The sequence below is a fragment of the Bos mutus genome, chromosome 6 (genome assembly GCF_027580195.1).
Source record: "Bos mutus isolate GX-2022 chromosome 6, NWIPB_WYAK_1.1, whole genome shotgun sequence".
In the NCBI taxonomy this organism is placed as follows: Eukaryota; Metazoa; Chordata; class Mammalia; order Artiodactyla; family Bovidae; genus Bos; species Bos mutus.
Window position 1 is genome coordinate 63230458 of NC_091622.1, and position 23488 is coordinate 63253945.

A 23488-nucleotide genomic window follows, 5' to 3' on the forward strand; every position below is an offset into this window, starting at 1 on the left:
TCATCAATTTAAAATAGCTTAGGCTGTCTAATGTGATATTTAAAATAGCAGAAGATTTAAAAAATTGATAAATGCTTAAGTTGAAGTTGATGTCACCTGAGACTTATGTTGTTTTCAAATTTTATTTTCAATTTAGACATTTACATTAACAATGTGCTTTCAGTTTTTACTACAATAAAGTGACTTTTAATTCAAAATAACTTTTTCCTCAAAAAGTGTAATTATTATGCTTGAAGAAACCCAGATGAAAATGTTTTACAAGACATTGTTACTGATTTCAGGCACTTATTTAATGGCATAATTAACTTTTGCATGTTTCAACATTGAGTCATGAAACAGTAAATGAACATAAGATCTAATAAATTTTTTCATAAGAAAAAATATCTTATGTATTTTTAACCAAAATACATTTCCATAATATTTTGTTTTAAAATTTATTACATGGTATGCAAATGAGACTATATGTATTTATCAATTGTAATACTCTAATATAACACCTTATTTTACAAGATAAAAAAGATGAAACTGTTATGAAATTTGAATGCAGAATTTATTGTTTTGCTGTCATCTAGTGGTAGTAAAGTATACAATATATATGCTGTAAAAATGAATTAATACCTTTGTTTTCTATGCAAATTATGGCATTGGCCTTTCAAATATGAACATCAGGCTATGCTACAAATAAAAATACCAAATGTCACAGTAATTTTTTTAGTCTGACAGATTTTAATTGACTATTATTTATCAAGATGCATTTGTTAACACATTGATTGCACATTATCACATAGCACAAGTTATCATTCTTACAGAAAACCAAGCGAAAGCGAGCTTTTTAGCGAGCAAACTGAGGAATAAACAAACATATTTTCAAATAGCATGTTTTTGTGCAAGGGGTAATTATTATAGCTTAATAATTTTATAGGTTGTTTTGGTGTACACTCAATAAAAACTAGCAAATGTCATTTATCATCTTATACTAGAAATCCTGCATATGGTCTTTTTATACCTTTTAGACAGATAAGGCTTGAGGCTTCACAAAGTCACCATGGCTGAAGAGCGTATTGGATCAGAGTCCAGAAATTTCATAGACTCAAAATGCAAAATTATATTAGGTACTGTTATTTCTAATATATATATTTAGTAAGTATAATCACAAAGAAGAAAAAAAAATTATAGGAATTTCTCTGAGCTGGAATAAGGAGGAGGGAAAATCTAATATATTTCCTATTTGAAATTTGAGAAGACATCACAGAAGAATGTGTTATAGTTTAGAATATCAGAATGGAAGTATTTGAGACAAGTAGAAAATATTATATTCAATAAATATTATAAGAAAAATTGATTAACCATAAAAAGTTAAATTCTACTTCATATACTAACTTAAAACAATTTTGAATGAATCAAAAATTTAAGTCCAGAACAAAAAGATAATTTAAAAATTTGAGAATCTATAAGAATCTATAAGATATATATCTTTCTGGCTTTAGTTAGAGCTGGAGAAATATAGTCTAAACAAAGAACAATTGGAAAAAAGTTATCAAGAAAAATATTGTGGGGTTGAAAACATAAATATTAAAATGTCTATATGCTCTAATATCCCATAAATAAATTAGATGGCAAACACAATCTATGAAAAAAGCATGAAATATATATTCCAGACAATAATAAATATCTTTACTGTTTAATATGTCTAGAAATAAAAAAAGAAAGGAAAAGTCTTAAGATTTTAAAAGCAGAAAGACGTAAAAGTCAACAACATGAAAATAAAGTCTAACTTCTCTAGTAACCAAGAAATAAAAAGTATTATTTTTTTGCCTTTTTTGCCTATCAAATTAACAAAGACATTTACTAGTCTACTGTGTAGGTATATTGGCTTATCATTTTTCCAGATGAGTCTGACAGTGTAAATGCCTTTAACCAGCAATCCCAACGTTATAGATCGATCCTGAGGACAGATTCTGTACAGGTCAAAGTTATCTAATGTGATGTTCACCAAAGCATTATCTATTATAAAGGAATAACGTTTAAGATTTAAATTATGATGGTGGTTTAGTCACTAAACTGTGTACAACTCTTGCGACCCCACAGACTAGTCTCCTCTGTCCATGGGATTTTCCAGGCAAGAAAACTGGAGCAGGCTACCATTTCCTTCTCCAGGGAATCTTCCTGACTCAGGGATCGTACCTATGTCTCCTGCATTGCAGATGGATTTTTTTACTGCTGAGCTAGATTTAAATTATGATATTTGTATATAATGGGCTTCCCAGGTGGCTCAGTGGTAAGGAATCTGCCTGCCAGTGCAGGAGATATGGGTTTGATTCCTCAGTCAGGAAGATCCCCTGGAGAAGGAAATGACAACCCATTCTACTATTCTTGCCTGGATAATCCCATGGACATAGGAGTGTGGCAGGCTATAGTCTATGGGGTCACAATGAGTTGGACATGACTTAGTGACTGACCATGCATACACTTGTATATAATAGATCATGTTTTCAAACAATATTTAATGACTTTAAAGAATGCAAAAATAAAAATGCTTATGATATAAGGTAACTTTAAAAAAACCCAAAACTTCATATCCATAGTATGATCCAATTTTTAAGTATTTACAAATATATATATTCAAAGAGAGGCAGTATTTCATTTTTAAGTGTGTATGTATATATATATATATTCATAGAAAATAGAATAAAGGCTGGAATAAATATTATCAAATCATTAATGATAGTCATGTCTCAGAAACAAAATTTTCAGGACTTTATATTTTTATTCATATGTTTCTATATTTTCCAAATTTCTATTTTTGAATATAGATTACTTTTATAATTAGACAATTGATAAGTTTTTTTTTTTATTTTTAAGTAGAGATGTTGGCAGGGTCATGGCAAATGCCTAATGAAAATAGCTTATAACTTTCAGGGGTTAGGTATCAGAGGTAGAGGCAACTTAGAATGCATGGTTAAGCATAAAAGATGCAAAAATTTAACTGGCCTCTGAAGTTCCAACAAATTGATTATATAATTCTATATGTACTTTTCTGAATAGTTTACATCTTTATCCTCTTCTTAATTTTGAAGGCAAACAGAGAAGAATGTTTTAATATCAGGTAGCTGGCTGTGTCCAAACAATGATCTTTTAATGTAAAATACTGGGAACGTTAACCTATCTGTTTTCATTGGACAACATAGAAAAGAGAGCAGTTAGCCTGTGAATATTTCTCCTTGGCTCCCAAATTTAAAACCTCCTTGAATTTTAGTTTTGTAGCATCATACTGTGGAGAAGGAAATGGCAACCCACTCCAGTATTCTTGCCTGGAGAATCCCAGGGACAGAGGAGCCTAGTGGGCTGCTGTCTATGGGGTCGCAGAGAGTTGGACACGACTGAAGTGACTTAGCAGCAGTAGCAGCAGCAGCATCATGTTGACATGCCATAGGAACAAAAGTAGCAGACATAAATTGGCTGAATCTCAAAAATTTTTTAAATAAAAAAAAAGAACCAATGGATGGGAGATCCCTGAAATCTTTGGAGGAAACGTCCATCTGCAAGGGTCCCCAGGTTTCCTTGCCACCAGCAGTGCTACTTACTGGAGTCATATTCCTCCTTACTTAGTCATACCTAGATGAGATGAGGGGGCTCACATGAGCCAGGAAGGAGGAAAAAACAAAAAAAAACTCGCTTCTCCATGATAACAAAAAAAAGTATATTGAGAAACTACCCCTGTTGCCCCCAGGCAAGCATAGCAGAAAATAGTAAAACATGCTGCTATAAAGTAGCTTCATTAACTAGGTGGGAAGAGTGGTTACTTTGATATAATTACTTTGCCTGAAGATGCTCACTGTTGTCTAGAGATGGCCAGGGAGTCCACATGTAAGAAACAGTGAAGAAACATTTAAAAACTGCAAGACCAACATAGTGTTAGCACCTATCTACTTCAGATTTTCCCCACACAAACAGGAGACGAACTCCCATTGGTTTAAATGTATCTGTCTGGCAGACTCTCGTTTATATGTGGAACAATCATATAAAACGCTATATGCAGCATGCTGATAGTATGCATTAAGTGCTGATGATTGCTATTACTATTCAAGCTGTACACACATTAATAGCACTTCCTTAACTTATCTTCTAGTAAAGGAGGCTCTTCTTCAAAGCTGTCAATGTAAGAAGATGGTGAATAATAATCCTGGTTGGATGCTGGCTGAAAAAACTGTCCTGAGTAACCTGATGATGCGAGCATCTCTGCTGGGACAAAGGCAGGCTGAGGCTGTTCACTGGCTTGTTGTCTAGAAAAAGGAAAATATTGATACTGATACATCTAAGAAAGGGATATCATGATAAAGCGGGGAAGGAAACTATAATTTTCCTTTTATAATTTCTCCTGGTTTTTATGACTATTCATCCATGAAAAAATTAACTTGCTTGAAGTTTAACCTAAACAAACAAACCAAAAAATGAAAAGTAACTAGTTGTGAGAAAACTCTCTAGAAAAACAATCCATACTGACTAACATGCACTGATTATTTGCAATGTGTTGGACACTTCACATTTTCTCACCTAATTAATACTCTGCAAAGTAAAAACTGTAGTTTTAATCTCATCTTACAGAAAAAGAAATACAGATTCATGGAGACTGAATGACTTGTCTGGCAACACACAATAACATTCAAGTGCTGGACAGTGAACTGAAGCTGTCTGTCCGAGCAGTGCCCTTCTCCCTACATGATGCTGCTTTTCCACTGATTTTCAGGGATATCACCAAATAGGACATTCCCTATAAATCTGGGCAAAGAGCAATTAAAAAATCACAGTCATACTAAGTGAAGCAAACCAGACAAAGACAAATATCACATAATATTGCTTATATGTGGAATCTAACAAATGAACTTATTTACAAAACAGAAATAGACCCCCAGACATAGAAAAGCTCTGGCCCTTCCCAGACAGTTATTTCCAATCAAATTATCTTTGAGTCCCTGACTAAAAGTCTTTCATAGCTGGCTTCACTGTTCCTCTTTTGAAATATGTGATTTAGTTTTGTCAAAACATAATGTTTCAACATTTACTTGATTGTGCTTTTTTTAAAAAATTTTTACCATTTATGCGAGAAAAACAATCTTAGTAAATAAATTCTTAAAGTTAGAGAATGGGAGGAAGATATGGGGGCTAGTCTACAATGTTATCTGGTCATTTCAAACAGTTTTTAACTAAAGGAAAGGAAAGAAACATAAAGAATGGTCCTTGATTACAGAGCATCTTAGTTAGCCCTTTGGGAAGGTAAATACTAAAATTTTAATGATTTAAAACCCAACACATTATTCCAAATTACTGAATTAGACCAAAATAAACACTGGACTCTGGCAAGTGGGATTTAAACATTAGCTTTGTTAGCAGGCATCTCTTCTAAAAATTATTTCGAACAACTGTGAAGTGACTGCAAAAAGTTCCCTTAGAACAACTGGCAAAATTTTGATCACATTTCCCTTCTTTTACTTTCTGACTCTATGTATTATATTTCTGCCTGTAATGATATTCATCTCACACGCTAGCAAAATAATGCTCAAAATTCTCCAAGCCAGGCTTTCAGCAATATGTGAACCGTGAACTTCCTGATGTTCAAGCTGGTTTTAGAAAAGGCAGAGGAACCAGAGATCAAATTGCCAACATCTGCTGGATCATGGAAAAAGCAAGAGAGTTCCAGAAAAACATCTATTTCTGCCTTATTGACTATGCCAAAGCCTTTGACTGTGTGGATCACAATAAATTGTGGAAAATTCTGAAAGATAGGAATACCAGACCACCTGATCTGTCTCTTGAGAAATTTGTATGCAGGTCAGGAAGCAACAATTAGAACCCGACATGGAACAACAGACTGGTTCCAAATAGGAAAAGGAGTATGTCAAGGCTGTATATTGTCACCTTGTTTATTTAACTTATATGCAGAGTACATCATGAGAAACACTGGACTGGAAGAAACACAAGCTGGAATCAAGATTGCCAGGAGAAATATCAATAACCTCAGATATGCAGATGACACCACCCTTCTGGCAGATAGTGAAGAGGCACTCAAAAGCCTCTTGATGAAAGTGAAAGTGGAGAGTGAAAAAGTTGGCTTAAAGCTCAACATTCAGAAAATGAAGATCATGGCATCTGGTCCCGTCACTTCATGGGAAATAGATGGGGAAACAGTGGAAACAGTGTCAGACTTTATTTTTCTGGGCTCCAAAATCACTGCAGATGGTGACTGCAGCCATGAAATTAAAAGACACTTACTCCTTGGAAGGAAAGTTATGACCTACTTAGATAGCATATTCAAAAGCAGAGACATTACTTTGCCAACAAAGGTCTGTCTAGTCAAGGCTATGGTTTTTCCTGTGGTCATGTATGGATGTGAGAGTTGGACTGTGAAGAAAGCTGAGTGCTGAAGAATTGATATTTTTGAACTGTGGTGTTGGAGAAGACTCTTGAGAATCCCTTGGACTGCAAGGAGATCGATCCAACCAGTCCATTCTGAAGGAGATCAGCCCTAGGATTTCTTTGGAAGGAATGATGCTAAAGCTGAAACTCCAGTACTTTGGCCACCTCATGCGAAGAGTTGACTCATTGGAAAAGACTCTGATGCTGGGAGGGATTGGGGGGCAAGAGGAGAAGGGGACGACAGAGGATGAGATGGCTGGATGGCATCACTGACACAATGGACGTGAGTCTGGGTGAACTCCGGGAGTTGGTGATGGACAGGGAGGCCTGGCGTCCTGTGATTCATGGGGTCGCAAAGAGTCGGACAAGACTGAGCGACTGATCTGATCTGATCTGATCTGAATGATATTCCCATAGTGGGATGTACTCTGAACCAAGTAGAGTGGTTAGCAAACAGGACTTCTAGAGTCCAAATGTCTGCATTCAAATCCCAATTTTATACTCTTAGGCAAACAGTTTCACTTCCTATGCCTCTGTTTATTCATCTGTAACATGAGGACAATAATAGAACTAATAAGGTTGCTGCTGCTGCTGCTGCTAAGTCGCTTCAGTCGTGTCCGACTCTTTGTGACCCCATAGACGGCAGCCCACAAGGATCCCCTGTCCTTGGGATTCTCCAGGCAACAGCACTGGAGTAGGTTGCCATTTCCTTCTCCAAACTAATAAGGTTATTATGAATTAAATTATCTGAAATAAACAAAGCACTTAGATTAGTGCTGGGCACATAAGAAGCAATCAATAAACATTAGCTAAGTGTCCGTATGTCCTCTTCCTGAGACTGACTCTGAAGCATTCTAGACACCTTCCTCACTCCCTGGAACAGCATCTTCTGTATTTTTAAGTAGTTGTTTTCCAGTCTGCCACTTCCTCATAGAAAACAACATTAATCAGAGTCCAAGAGCTTGTATTCCTTCTGTGCTGATCATCTCTAGCTTTTTCCCACTTCGGTTCCCCTGGAACACCCACACTGACTTTCACAATATACCACCCAACCTGTGTTTTCCTACCAGGAGAAATCTCCACTATACACATGCCAGGATTTCTATCCACAACCCATGAAGCAATGGCCATACCTGGTCCATATACAAACTCTCTGAGTACTCACGAATTCTTCAGTATTCCCCTTTTCACCACCTATAGCTGGGGTTATACAATTCCAACCAGCCTGAAGAGACTTGTCTTTACTTAGATGATATTGTGTTGAGATATGGCATGGCCTCCATGGGGAAAATGTTTTTACCTGTTTCTGTAGCAATAGGACTTAACATTCACCTCCCAGTGTAAACATGGAAGATAGAAGATCACTGTTAGGTGACTCAATTATAATTTCTGTGGTTGCAGAATTATGTTTCTTGCAGTCAGGCTTCTGTGTCCCATCAGATGATCACTAGCTACATATTTTATTAGATGGAAGTCCAAAACTATATGGACTTCTATCATGATGGTCGATTGATGCTACTTTTCTTTGTCAGTCTGATCCCAGGGGAATGGGGGTGGTGCACTGACTCCCAGTGTCCCATTTTATCTATATAAGTCTCCAGGTAAGCCAGTAAACAGACATTCTAAGTATCCTTGATTATACAGGGTGAGTTTGATGGCAGTGTGTTTTAGGATATGGTAGCCAGGGGGTTTGGCTTGTTTAACATGCCCAGATTCTGGCTCAGTCAGCAGGTACACATAGCTATGTGGCATTGACAGAGATCTCTAGGGATTCAGAAAAGCTGATTCAGTATGTATTTGCTGAAGGCCTCCTGAAACTTTTAAAGGGAGTTTTCCAGGTGTCACCTTTCTGCAGAAACCACAGTTTATTACTCTAAATAATTGGAAGATATTTCTCATTTCAAAAACTGGAAAACTACAGTGAGAAAATACAGCCTAGATAATTGGCTACAAGCATTGAAAATAATGCCTATCTGAATGACTGGACAGTTAAGCTCTTTAATGAGAAACCTCCACATTAAACTAAGAAAACTTTATACAAATATATTTATTCATAATAAACACATTCAACCAGCTTCAGATCACAATGCCATTTATTGAGCAGAATAAGTTGTTTTTTGGATGTAATTTCATATTGGGGAGGAGAGGATGGGGCAGGGGGCAGAATGAGAAAAATAGACATATTGATTATAACCTGCTACTGGATTCCTATGTCTTTAGCCAGTATGGTCAGCATCTTGTTCTGATTTGGGATATATTTTAATTGAACTATTCACTGTATGAATAAAAGATCAAATATCAAGTCATTTGATGCAAACCAGTAAGTCACTGACCTGACTCCATGTTTTATGTACCTCATAAAAGTACCACAGTTAATACACCCTTTTCTAATTCCTGAGACTTGAAGCATGGGTTGGAATTTAGGGTTGCCACAATTCAAATCAGAACTTGGATTTAAATGCTAAGCAACTGAAGTAGGCTAAGCATTTAAAGCATAAGTAGGCATAAGCATAAGCAGGCATCAACTTGATAATGTAATCATAACTTGTCCTCACTTGGTTATATTAATTTTCATCTTCTTGTTACCTCAACTTCTGTTGATATGGGCAATCAAATGGAAAAAAAAAACAGGGTGGGGTAGAGTAGAAGAGAAGGCTCTAGTTTGAGTCCCTGGTTAAGGAGAGAGCTTTGTCTCTATTTTATCAGACATTTTAGCTTTGTTTAGTCTGAAAACGTAGATTGCAGACCCTACCCAGGTGCTTATTCCATCTGGAGACAAGAGAAAAGAAACAGCAGGTGACTGGATTCTTTCAATAAAACAGGAGCACAGAGCTGAAAAATTCTGTTAGATAGCTCTCGTGTGGATTATATATTTTGAGCTACCCTCTTGTAATACCTTCATGCTCAAACTACTTCGCATGCCATCACATACTTTTCTGTTTTTTCCTGATTGCAAATTGTAAATCATAAAAGAAATAAAGTTCTTTTCCTGTTGTTGAATTCTGCAATGAGCCAATTCTAGACAGCCTATTCCTTCTCCCTTATTTTTCTTATAAATATTTTAAATATATTTAATTTGCCTGGTAATATTCAGATATGATGGCTCGAACTGTAAAGGATCTGCCTCAATGCAGGAGACCTGGGTTTGATCCCTAGGTCAGGAAGATCCCCTGGAGGAGGACATGGCAACCCACTCCAGTATTCTTGCCTGAAAAATCCCATGGACAGAGGAGCCTGGCGGGCTAACATCCATAGCGTCGCAAAGAGTGGGACGTGACAGAGCGACTAACACTTTCACTTTCATAGATAGATATATGGATTTTTTTCATTCTAAGAAATTCTTATGGCAGCTTGACTAACGCTAGACAACACAGACTAGGGGCATAAAAGAGTTAAAATTCCAAATATTTAACTTTAATAACCATTTTAAAAAAACCTTATGGACCAATGGTTTTCCCTATCGCTTTACAGCAGCAGTTCAGCATCAGCCCTTAGGACACAGCTTGTGAAAACAGCACGTATCTGCCTGTGTCTGTAGGAGTCATCAGCCCATGAAAACAATGTCAAGATTGTCCAGGGTGTAGTTGGAACAGAAGAGTCACCACTGCCAGTTATATTTATTGTTTTATTTTTTCTCTTTATTCTTAAGTTTTCAAGGTACTTATCTGTGTGTGAAAAATACACTTCAAGAATTAATACATTTGAAATGTTTGCTATGAAGTTTTTTGCCCTAAACTTGTTGGAATGGCATAAAAAACACACATCCCGGTTTTCCTAAGATGATCCAGTTTATTCTTATTGTATCAACATTGTTACCAATAACACAGATTTTACTTTCAAAATGTCTTGATTTTACAATAAATTATATGACTACCTTAGTTCTGGGTCTAATCCTGTACCCTAGGGCTAGTAGGCTAACCTCATTTTTTACTGGCTATATGACCTTGGAAAAGTTCTCTAATTTCTCTGTATTCCTTCTTACCTTTCACTAATCTAGACCCATATAACTATGGGTTAGAAGTTTATTTAAAGAAGAATATTTAAAGAAGCAACTGTATAACCAAATACAATGTCTAAGTGACTTGGCAACAAAGTGTCCATTGCCTCTACAAACTATAGTTATATGAAAAAATAACATTTCTATAATGGTTTTACCTTCACATACACTTTCCAGTGCATGCAGTCACTAAGACTCGAGCATGACTGAGCGACTTCACTTCCACTTTTCACTTTCATGCATTGGAGAAGGAAATGGCAACCCACTCCAGTGTTCTTGCCTGGAGAATCCCAGGGACAGGGGCGCTTGGTGGGCTGCCGTCTATGGGGTCGCACAGAGTCGGACACGACTGAAGCGACTTAGCAGCAACACTTTCCTACACATTATCAAAATTGCTTTTCAGATAATTCTCATGAGGTAGAGAATTAACTTATTATTAACTCATTATTAATATCCTTATTTCTCAGTTTAAGACAGTCAGGGAAGTTGTCTTTCTTAATGCAACAAAAAATGAATGCTAGAGACAGAACTTAAACCAAATTCTTCTAATCCTACCTGCCTTATTTGGGGCATTAGTAAAGGATAAATACTAAATTCTTAATCATCTTTAATTTTCAACTCACATTGAACTATCAACTTAAATAGCTAACACATCCTGAATTACGTATATCTAGATTTCATTTAGGAATTGCCACATTGCATTATAATAGCATATTTAATTGTACCCTTCAACATAAATTTTTAAATATTGTGAGGGAAAAGATTATGGATTTTTTCTTTATCTTTGGGTTTGTAGCACCTTCCTTAATTCCTGACACACAAGCAGGCACTAAATAAATACTTATTAAATTGAATAAAAGCTGTTTCTTGAAGGGTGTCCTGGAAAATATCAGGTAAAAAGAAAATGTTTTGTTTGCCCAGGGCCTGTATTCACACTCCCTGTTAAGTGATATTTTGAAAAGAGGAGACAAGCCCTTCACCTATAAATGGGCCTGCAGCAATAAAGGCATTCATGGAGAACTGAATGCATTTCCCTGCCCTTTCCTGACATTTCTTCTTGGACATTTTACTGAGAAATAATGGGGAGAGGTTTATCTTCCCCCAAGGAAACCACCCTACCTGAAACCCCATGTCAAAATATTATGACTTTTAAAAATGAGAACATATTTTCTCCATGTCAAGTACTTACTTTCTAGATCCATAAAGATTTCCACAGGCATTAGAATCATTACAAGTCTGCTCCTGATTATCAATGGTGTAATTAGATTGGTAAAAGTCAGAGTCAAATTGTCCCAAGTTTGACATCCTGAAAAATATGAGTGAAAAATGGAGATTAGGAATCAATAAATTTTCTTTTGAGGTATTTACAGGATTAATAGACAATATGATTATGGCTGGATTCCTATTAGAAAACAAGATATTCTCTGAATGGGGGAAGGGTATGGAAATGTATGTTAGAAAGCCATTTACAAAACCTGTATACCTTCAATTAACTTTTCTGAAGTTTTCACTAAGCAGGACTGTAACTAAATTGACTTTGCCTGTGTGTGTGCAAAGTCACTTCAGTTGTTTTTGACTCTTTGTGAACCTATGGACCATAGCCCACCAGTCATCTCTGTCCATGGGATTCTGCAGGCAAGAGTACTGGAGAGGGTTGCCATTTCCTTCTCCAAAATTGATTTTAATTATCTGAGAAAAAAAAAAATCTTCACCTAATACCTTGTTCTCAGCAGTTTAAGAGAAAAAGTTTAAAAGTTGGTATATATCTTGAAGATTTTCCCTTAAATAATGTTATTTCCTCACTTTAAAAACACATATATAGATAGCTATACACATACATATCCATATATATATATATATATACACACACACACATATATATATTTGTTGTTTTTCAGTCCCTCAGCCATGTCCGACTCTTTGTGACCTCATGGACTGCAGCACTCCAGGCCTCCCTGTCCTTCATCATCTCCCAGAGCTTGCTCAAACTCATGTCCACTGAGTTGGTGATGCCATCAAACTATATTGTACTCTGTCATCTCCTTCTCCTGCCTTCAATATTTCCCAGAATTAGGGTCTTTTCTAATGAATAGGCTCTTCACATCAGGTGGCCAGAGTATTGGAGCTTCAGCATCAGCTCTTTCAATGAATATTCAGGACTGATTTACTTTAGGATTGACTGGTTTGATTCTCTTGCAGTCCAAGGGACTCTCAAGAGTCTCCTCCAACAGGCATCAGTTCTTGGGCACTGAGCCTTCTTTATAGTCCAACTCTCACATCCATACATGACTATGGGACAAGCCATAGCTTTGACTATACAGACCTTTATCGGCAAAGTAATGTCTCTGCTTTTTCATATGCTGTCTAGGCTTGTCATAACTTTCTTTCTAAGTAGCAAGCACCTTTTAATTTCATGGCAGCAGTCACTATCTGCAGTGATTTTTGAGCACAAGAAAATATGTATCATATATATATGTATGTGTGTATATATGTATATATACACATAGATATATACACATACATATATATATATATATACACACATTATACATACTTAGGTTGGGGCAAGGGCTTCCCTGGTGGCTAAGCTGGTCAAGAATTTGCCTGCAATGTGGGAGACCTCAGTTCAATCCCTGGTTGGGAAGATCCCCTGGAGAAGGGAATGGCTATCCACTCCAGTATTCTGGCCTAGAGAATTCCATGGACTATCCATGGGGTAGCAGAGTGCGACACAACTGAGCTACTTATACTTCACTTCAGGTTGGGAGAAATGTAATTGCAGTTTCAGACTTTGAATTTGAAATCATTATAACTAGGCTCAAACATATCTTTATTAATTAAAATAGGAACCATTATAATCAACACATTTTTGCAATAAGAAATAAGTTGGTTTATTCTTGTAGTGTAAAAATCTGTGCTTCTGGTTTCAATGAACTCTTGGAAAGCATTTTCTGCCCCTTGTTAGTTGTGGAAGTATTTTCCACGCTGCTTCTGCTGCTGTTAAGCCTCTTCAGTCATGTCCGACTCTGTGCAACCCCATAGACATCGGCCCACCAGGCTCCTCTGTCCCTGGGATTCTCCAGGCAAGAATACTGGAGTGGGTTGCCATTTCCTTGTCCAGTTTTCCATGCAAAGTTGCTGAAATACTTGAAGAAGTGGTAGTCGGTTGGCAAGAGATCAAGTGAATATAGAGGATGAGGCAAAACTTTGTAGCCCAATTTGTATATATATAAAATACACAGAAAGTAATGTCATTAGCAAAAAAACATAAAGCAATAAATGCACGTTAAAGTAATGTATAACATAATCACACTTAAGAATGTATTCCAATATCAAACAGCAAAGTTCAACAGTGCAAAACTGCAATTACTTTTGCACTGAGAGTTGGACTGTGAAGAAAGCTGAGCACCAAAGAATTGATGCTTTTGAACTGTGGTGTTGGAGAAGACTCTTGAGAGTCCCTTGGACTGCAAGGACATCCAACCAGTCCATCCTAAAGGAGATCAGTCCTGGGTGTTCATTGGAAGGGCTGATGCTGAAGCTGAAACTCCAATACTTTGGCCACCTCATGCAAAGAGTTGACTCATTGGAAATGACTCTGATGCTGGGAGGGACTGGGGGCAAGAGGAGAAGGGGACAACAGAGGATGAGATGGCTGGATGGAATTGCTGACTCGATGGACGTGAGTCTGAGTGAACTCCGGGAGTTGGTAATAGACAGGGAGGCCTGGCGTGCTGTGATTCATGGGGTCGCAAAGAGTCAGACACAACTGAGCAACTGAACTGAACTGAACTGAACTGAATAGCGTGTGTGTGTGTGTGTGTGTGTGTGTATGTATGTGCATCATCTATCTGTACTCTTTGCAAAGCCAGGAAGTAAATGGCTGATAATAATATATAGGCTTGATTTATTCATAGAGCTTTAAAGTGTGCTAATAGCCTCTCTACTCCCCAAAACAAAGATAAAACCCTCAAAACTAATTTTCCAGTTCTACTTTCTAATTCTTAAATGGTGTTTGGAACATTTTCCTTTTCTCTTGCCCTGTCTGCTGCACCAGGGCTTCTGCTGAGTCAGAGGAAGAAAGGCTTGATTTGGCTATAGGAAAAGAGCCTGTTTCCATACACTCTCTGCATAGTTTCTACTCACTACTGGGAATGAAGAGCAGTGCATATAGTCTTGATTGAGACCTAAGGGCTAGAATACCAGAGGGAAAAACAAAGACTTGACAGGAGAAAAAGTTGGGGAAGAAAGTAATAGCAAAGTGGGTAATAGTGTCTCTTTGTATGAAAATTAGAGAAATGGAGTAAAAAATCTTTTCAACTCAACATTTTAACCCTTATTTTCCTTTGAAAAGCTTTCTATTTCAAAAGAAGAACTTGAAAATCACTAGGAGTAGTTCGTATAATAATCTATGGTATACTACTTATAATACATTTCAAATGAAATTGCATAAACAGCTTGAGCTCTAAGGGCCTCATTAATCAGAAATATTCAAGTAACAATTGTCAAATATATCACTTTTCAGCTCAGTAAAAATGCAAAAAGCTACTCTAAAATTAGACTCATACATTTGATATAATAAATCAAGATTTTTCATTAGTAATATGTATAAAAGTAGCTATAAATTATGTAAACTAAAATCAGGACTAGGAGAATGTAAAATCTTTTAATAACTTGCAATTTAAAAAATTTAGAATTTAAGAGCATAACTTTTTCAGTCAATGAAAATATGTTATTATAAAGCATAGGCAATAATTTTACTGAAAGCACACTATGTTTTCAGAACATGCAAAGCTTTATGTTAATATGATTATTGGTTTTGCAGTCCTCATATAACCTAGATTTGTATTTTGTTTAAGTGCCAATTCTTTAGAAGGATCAGACACATACCTTTATATTATTTTATGTTGAAAGATCCTCCAACAAATAGTAGCTTTACTTGAGAAATTTTTAACAAATCAGCTCATGAAAAGATGACCTGCTGAGTCTATATATAAGCTTCTAAATTTGTACTCTGACACTCTGAACAGATGCTACAGCCAAAAAAAAAAAAAAAAAAAAAAAAACCTGCCAAAAGCCAAACACAGTATTTTATAACACTTGTTACAGTGTACAAACACAGTGAATGGTGTAGAGACAATTTGATAAAGTAAATGGTAGATTCAGCTTCCTTGTGTGACTAATGTACCATTGAACTCTAATTTAAAACCATTTATTTGAGGCTAACAATAAAGAGGCCTAACACTTCCTCTGCTTCTTAGCCTAGAAGAATATATTCAGCCTTCACAAGATTTTCTAATAAAGTGGTAAAAATCAACATATGGTACATGAACTTAACATAACAATCTTAGCAAAAATCTGAAAATGTGTGATCAATTTTATCCAAATCTGAACCATTCAATTTAACCAACACTGAACCATTCAACCAACAACACTGAGAAAGACTCCCCATGGTCTATGTCTGATTTTTACCCTGCTTCTTACTTCTCCATCACAGCCCAAGATGGATATACTAATATGATCTAGAGCACTCCTCATTCATAGGGCATATTCTGCCCCATTTTTAAGCCAATCTTGATCACTGAAAGACATCTATGATATTGTGTTTTATAAGGAAAATATATATCTGGTAATTTAGTTGACCAAAACATGTTTCTCATTATATTTGGTCTTTGTCCATGGTTCCTGACTCATGGCTCCTAAAACCGTTGGAATTTCCTAAGTGTTGAGAGTGACAAAGGTGTCTCTTGGTATGTTAATCAGGTGATTTGGGGACCTCATCTAATGATGGGGGCTGGTTGACAATGGAGCCAATAACGTGAATAGAGGGTTGGAACATTCAACCCCATTCTCAATCTCTGAGGAGGGAAGAGGGCTGGGATGTTGAATTAATTGCCTGTGGTCAATGACAGGAGAAGGCAGTGGCAACCCACTCCAGTATTCTTGCCTGGAGAATTCCAGGGACAGAGGAACCTGGTGGGCTGCCGTCTGTGGGGTCGCACAGAGTCGGACACAACTGAAGCGACTTAGCAGCAGCAGCAGCAGGTCAATGACAATCAATTATGCTGATTACTGAAACCTTTATAAAGCCTCAAAAGGATAGGGTTTGGAGAGCTTCTGGATTGGCAAACCCAGAAGGTGGATGTGCTGGGAGAATGGCACCCTCATAGACAGGGCATAGAAGCTTCTCTCCCTTCCCCACTCTCTTGCCCTATGCATTTCTTCCATCTGGCTCTTTCTGAGTTATATCCTTCTGTAATAAACCAGTGATCCAGTAAGTATATTGTTTCTCTGCGAACCTCTCTAGCAAATAAACCAATTCTAAAGGAGATCAGTCCTGGGTGTTCATTGGAAGGACTGATGCTGAAGCTGAAACTCCACTACTTTGGCCACCTCATGCGAAGAGTTGACTCATTGGAAGACTCTGATGCTGGGAGAGATTGGGGGCAGGAGGAGAGGGGGACGACAGAGGATGAGATGGCTGGATGGCATCACCAACTCGATGGACGTGAGTCTGAGTGAACTCCGGGAGTTGATGATGGACAGGGAAGCCTGGCATGCTGCAATTCATGGGGTCGCAAAGAGTTGGACATGACTGAGCGACTGAACTGAACTGAACTGAAGGAGGCAATCCTGGGAACCACCAATTTATAGCCAATTTATAGGTCAGAAGTACCAATTTATAGGTCAGAAGTACAGGTAACAACCTGGACTTGATACTGGTATCTGATGGGAGGAGAGAAGGAAGCCAATAGTCTATTAGGATTCTTAAGAATTGAGTTGAATTGTAGGACACCCAGATGATGTTCCAAGAATTATATGGTGCTGTGTAGAAACTTATCCTCTATAACTTGTTGGAATTGGGGCCAAATAATTTACCACCAGATCCATTTCTTCCAGGAAACTGCCTGAGTTGGTTCCCTTTACATTCAAGGATTACTTCAAGGAGGCAATTTCTATCTGGATCTGGTGGTTTCATCACTAATATCAGCATCAAGGCTGGAGGTCAAGTTCCCCTGTGATCTGCTTCTTACTGATTCTCCGTTATAGTACTTGAGATTTCTCAAGTATCTAGCTCTCAGTAACTGAAATCTGCTGTTCAAGGTTACATTGCACTTTGGAAATTTCTGCTAGAGCCAATGGCAGATCAGATCAGATCAGATCAGTCACTCAGTCATGTCCAACTCTTTGCGGCCCCATGAATCGCAGCACGCCAGGCCTCCCTGTCCATCACCAACTCCCAGAGTTCACTCAGACTCACGTCCATCGAGTCAGTGATGCCATCCAGCCATCTCATCCTCTGTCGTCCCCTTCTCCTCCTGCCCCCAATCCCTCCCAGCATCAGAGTCTTTTCCAATGAGTCAACTCTTCACATGAAGTGGCCAAAGTACTGGAGTTTCAGCTTTAGCATGAAACTAATGGCAGATAGTAAAGTAAATTTCTCCACACTGTTTAAAAATATTTGGATTTTGAAAATCTTTAATCAGAGCTGTCTTTTGCCAGGTCACTAGTCAGGTAACAATAAATCATGCTTTTTTTGTTTGTTTGTTTTGAGGATCTATTGAATACCAGACTGTGTTCTAGATTTGAAGTTATAGAAGTAGACAAATTAAGAAGTAGAAATAGACTTGTACTTCAAGAAGTAGACTTGTACTTCAAGAGACATATTTTAATATCAATCCTACTGTATCTACAACAGAAAACAATGACTAGCCTGGTACAGTTCTATGAATTTAAGGTTTAAGTCATTGAACTTTTGCATCAACCTTATAAAATATTATTCTTCCATTTTACAGAAAAATAAATACAGATTAAATAACTTGCCCAGATGGAAGCTAGTAGGTAGCAAAAAGCCACTATTCGCAACCTGGTAGACTAACTCCAGAACTCACAATTTATCCAAAACAAGGTCAGGAATTAGCCAAAATCTATCAAGAAGTGAGCATAAACTCTTAAGATGGAGAACTCAAAGGGGAGAAAATTAGGGTATTCAGTGAAGTCCTCTTAAGAAAGTCATTTGAATTGAGACCTGGTTGATGAAAAGAAGCCATTTGAAAGACTATGTGAAGAGGGTATAAAGCAAACACTCTGTGGTGGCAAGGAATTGGCAGTTTATAGCTTAGGAAAAAAAAGCCATGTGGTTATGGTTTTGAATCATAAGATGATGAGTTTAAAGGTAGAGGTAGAGGCCAGATCATAAAAGCCTTGGCAAGGAGTGTAGATTTTATAATAATTGAAATAAGATGCCACTGCAGGGTTTTAAGCATGGGGTATGATCAATCTTATGCAGAAATTGAAAAGGGAAACTCATTAGGAGGATGTTGTGCCAGTAACAAATGCATGATATAAAGGTAGCTTGGACTAGGGTAGCAGTGGAAGTGGGACAACTGGTAGAAAAGTCTCGGCAGCTGAGGGAAGAATGAATTGAAGGGATCAGGACCAGACCAGTGCTGAAGTAAGAAGACAGTTCATTCCAGTGAAATGATGTGAGGCTGTCTGAACTGGGAAAGGTCCAATGCAGGTGAGGAGGACCAACCAGGTACAAAAGATATATGGGAAGAAGATTTTTATAGGGTTTAGTTTCTGTTGGCTAAGAGGCTTCCCTGGTGGCTCAGCTGGTAAAGAATCTGCCTAAAATTCAGGAGACTTGGGTTTGATTCCTGGGTGGGGAAGATCCCCTGGAGAAGGGAATGGCAAACCACTCTAGTATTCTTGCCTGGGAAATCCATAGAGGGAGGAGCCTAGTGTGCTACAGTCCATGAGGTCACAGAGTCAGGCATGACCGAGTGACTCAGTTCAGTTCAGTTCAGTCACTCAGTCACGTCCGACTCTTTGTGACCCCGTGGACTGCAGCACGCCAGGCTTCCCTGTCTATCACCAACTCCTGGAGCTTACTCAAACTTATGTCCGCTGAGTCAGTGATGCCATCCAACCATCTCATTCTCTGTCCCCTTCTCATCCCACCTTCAATCTTTCCTGGCATCAGGGTCTTTTCCAATGAGTCCATTCTTCACATCAGGGGGCCAAAGTATTGGAGTTTCAGCTTCAGCATCAGTCCTTCCAATGAATATTCAGGACTGATTTCCTTTAGGATGGACTGGTATCTCCTTGCAGTCCAAGGAACTCTCAAGAGTCTTATCTAACACCACAGTTCAACAGCATCAATTCTTTGGCACTCAGCTTTCTTTATAGTCCAACTCTCACATGCATACATGACTACTGGAAAAACCATAGCTTTGACTAGATGGACCTTTAAAAAAATAAGACAAACTGCCCCTTTCCATCTTGGGCTTCCCTGATAGTTCAGTTGGTAAAGAATCTGCCTGCAATGCAGGAGACCCCAGTTCAATTCCTGGGTCAGGAAGATCCACTAGAGAAGGGATAGGCTACCCACTCCAGTATTCTTGGGCTTCCCTTGTGGCTCAGCTGGTAAAGAATCCACCTGCAATACGGGAGACCTGGGTTCAATCCCTGGGTTTGGAAAATCCCCTGGAGATGGGAAAGGCTATCCACTCAAGTATTCTGGCCTGGAGAATCCATGGACTGTATAGTCCATGGGGTTGCAAAGAGTCTGACATGACTAAATGACTTTAACTTTTACTTTCAAGAGGGAGAAGAGAGGGATAATTATTGAAGATAATTTATAGAATCCTAATGACTTCCTAGTTCTAAGGATCAAGTTTATGGAAAAAGGCCAGATCGTTATATGGTAGCCAAATTTAGATTATCATACTTTCTATTTCTTCTTTCAAAGGCTTTTATGTGAGAAGCTAGATCCCTTCCTATAACAGCAAGGACTCAGAGTACACTCTTTCTTTTGACATATAAAGTCACTGAATTGTTTGCCAAAGATAATAATATTTTCAATCTTAGTTCACTTAGTTGGATTTTAAACTTACTTCGTGGTTTTGTATTTTTCAACTTAGTTTTTTTAATTTATGGAAACCAGCTTGATTAGACGAATTGCAGAAAAAATGTGAACTGAAATGGCATATAAAAATGAAATTAATCTAAACCGCAAGAGAGCTATAAGGTATGAAACATTGAAGACCAAATGACTTCACACTCCTGACAAGTGACTTTTGCTGTCGTTCAGTTGCTCAGTCACTTTTGACTCTGTGACCCCATGGACAGGAGCACACCAGGCTTCCTGTCCTTCACTGTCTCCTGGAGTTTGCTCAGACTGATGCTCATTGAGTTGGTGATGCCATCCAGCCAACTCATCCTCTGTCACCCCCTTTAATACACATATCAAAATACTTTGAAACTACTCTTATACATGTAACACCATATGTATATAAAACATGCATTTAAATCTTTTTCCATTAATGAATCATCCAATTGTTATAATGTTCCCTTGTAGCTCAGTCGGTAAAGAATCTGCCTGCAGCACAGGAGACCCGGGTTCAATCCCTGGGTTGGGAAGATCCCTTGGAGAAGGAAATGGCAACCCACTCCAGTATCCTTGCCTGGAAAATCTCATGGACAGAGGAGCCTGGTGGGCTGCAGTCCATGGGGTTGCAAAGAGTCGGGCACGACTGAGCAACTAACACTTACTTACTTATGTTGAAGGACAGAGTTGAAATTGATATTATAATTAGTTCATATACTTATTTCTGGGTTCTGAATGATCAAAAAAGCTGGATAATATGAATAAGGATTCTCACCTGATGTAAAGAGCACCACATTCTATTCACAGCCAGTTTCTGTTCCTTTCCCCTTCTCCTTCCCTTTATCTTTCCTCCCTTTTCTCTGTCCTCTCTCTAAACTTTCTTCTAAGGTGATCTCATCCACTCCCCTGGCTTGATAAGCCATCTGTATAGAGAGAGTTCCTCATGTCACATATGCAGCCCTTGCCTATCTTCTCAGCTTCAAACTATTTCATATCATATAGACAATTCAAAATTTAACATAATCCAAACTTTTCTTTTACCTTCTACCTTCTCCAACCCAACACTGTTTTCTCCATTTCGGGAGATGGTATCACAAGCCACTCATTCAAATCAGAAATTATCTAATCCTTTGGTGAATTGTATAGATTCTATCTCTAAAACATATCTCCAACTAACTAATTCTCTCCATCTCAACTGTCATCACCGTGATGTATACTCCTCTGTTCTCCCACTTAGACTTCTATTCAATAAAGTGAAATACTCCTTTTAAAGTAGCAGATCCAGTAGGTGGTCATACAAGTTTACATAATCAAGACTGTAAAAGTCATACCATTAATGGCACAGTAACTTGCCAAATAGGGACAAAGTTTCTTCTGTGGTTGCTGACTGCAACTCGCAGTGGGAATAAGGAGAAGAATTTCCATCTGTAATTTCTTAATCTCTCTGGTGATCTGTCAAACGTCAAAAGACTGTGAGTTGGTCAACAGCTATATCTGAAACAAGTTGCCCTCTATCTGACAATTATGCATACATATTTATGTTAAAGGATGAAAGTTTACATAGATGGATGAATGATCACTACTATTAATTTAGCTTACTCAGAAACCAGTGTTTCAATTGTGTAAATCTAAGCATAACATATGATTATGTCATTCATTACTGCAATTTTTCAATATAAAAATAGAGGCTCCAAGAGGTTAAGTGACTTCTGCACAGTCACACATTTAATATGTAACAGATCAAATGTGGAAAATCAATTGTCTCAACCCCATTTCCTTTCATTACTTTTCATCTCTTAAAAGACTACTTATGATTATCTAAAGTGCCGATATTAGGGTGTATCTGTTTGGAAATATTAAACAATATTTATTTACAACCTCCAGCAAATATTTTTCAGCTAAACAGAGCTTCTAATGAGCCAAGAGATATGTCATAATTTTCTACCTCTGCTGACAGAGAAATGGGTTGTTTTTTTATCAGTGTTTATCAGGTAATTATTTTGGCAGTCTATATTTCAGTTTAATGTATTTATACTATAAATTACTACTCTTATTAAGGCAGAAAAAATACATGTTGTGTTCCATTAATTTTTTAAAATACATTTTGCTCAGTGTTCTGTACATGCACCTTTTGCTAATACCATATAAGATTTGTTCAAGATCATCTGCCCTTTAAAGACCAGGCTGCTTCTATTTTATGAGCCACAGTCACATGAAAGTGGGCATAAAATTCTGCTTCACTGAATGAGTTTTAAGGAGTTCAACATGTCCCATGACATGAAAAGAAAATTACAGCATTTTCCTTCATTAATATGAACATAATTATCCTTGACTTTTAATCTGGCTATTTCTTATTAGCTTCCACTTTTGTTTTAGAAGAAAAATCGGAATCTAGCAGAATTATTACTGAACACTTACAAGTTTTCAGTTTGATAGCAAGTAAATGTTAGCAAAAACATAATATACACCTGAAATTGTGAAAATTAATATGAGTGGTAGTTAATTAGTACATTATTATAATAATAATTTCAAAATGTAATAAATTTTTATACAATATAAATTTACCCTACTGATATAATTAATTTTTATAGAAAAATTTCCTAGGAATTACATATATTCTGCCACAAGTTATCTAACTGCAAGGATCCTCAGCTCCCTCATGCATAAAACAAAAATAAAATTTTTACCTACCTCTTAGGTAGTATGTAGTTTATCTTGATCTCATCAACTTAATTTTATTTTTCTCTGTGTTCCATAATATACTTAAACTTCATAATATACCTAAATCAAGGTAAATATAACATATATGTACATGTATATATAAATGTGTATAAAATGTGAGGATTAAACAGAATTTTGAATAGGAACAGTTAACACAGGCAGGGGCAAGTTGCAAACACTCAATAAATATTATTAGTTATGATTATTATGATTACACTTGTCAGCAACAACAATAATTTCTGCTCACACATTTGATTGTAAGTTTAAATCTACTGCAATCTACAGAGATTCTTTTCAGTAGAGTCTTAAACTTTTTTTTGAACAGTTGTATATTTTTTCATCTTCCTAGTATAACTTTAAAAGAGTTTATTCTTCTTATTCTCTTTAATGCGATAACTTTTTTCCTTGGGAGCAAGAAAGAAAATGTTCCACAACTGCCAAAGAGAAATAATCACAAAATTTTG

At 37.2% G+C, this 23488-nt stretch overlaps 1 protein-coding gene across 1 annotated transcript in view; it reads right to left on the reverse strand.

The window, feature by feature from the left end:
* Positions 1–15423, reverse strand: part of YIPF7 (Yip1 domain family member 7) — a 33616-nt gene extending 18193 nt beyond the window's left edge. Inside the window, exons 1-3 of the mRNA XM_070372342.1 lie at positions 15302–15423; positions 11601–11717; positions 4122–4283 (exon numbers count right to left, since the gene is read on the reverse strand). Coding sequence (XP_070228443.1) covers positions 4122–4283; positions 11601–11716 — 278 coding nt within the window. The 5' untranslated portion in view covers position 11717; positions 15302–15423. The remainder of the gene's footprint in view (positions 1–4121; positions 4284–11600; positions 11718–15301) is intronic.
* Between the last annotated feature and the right edge of the window lie 8065 nt (positions 15424–23488).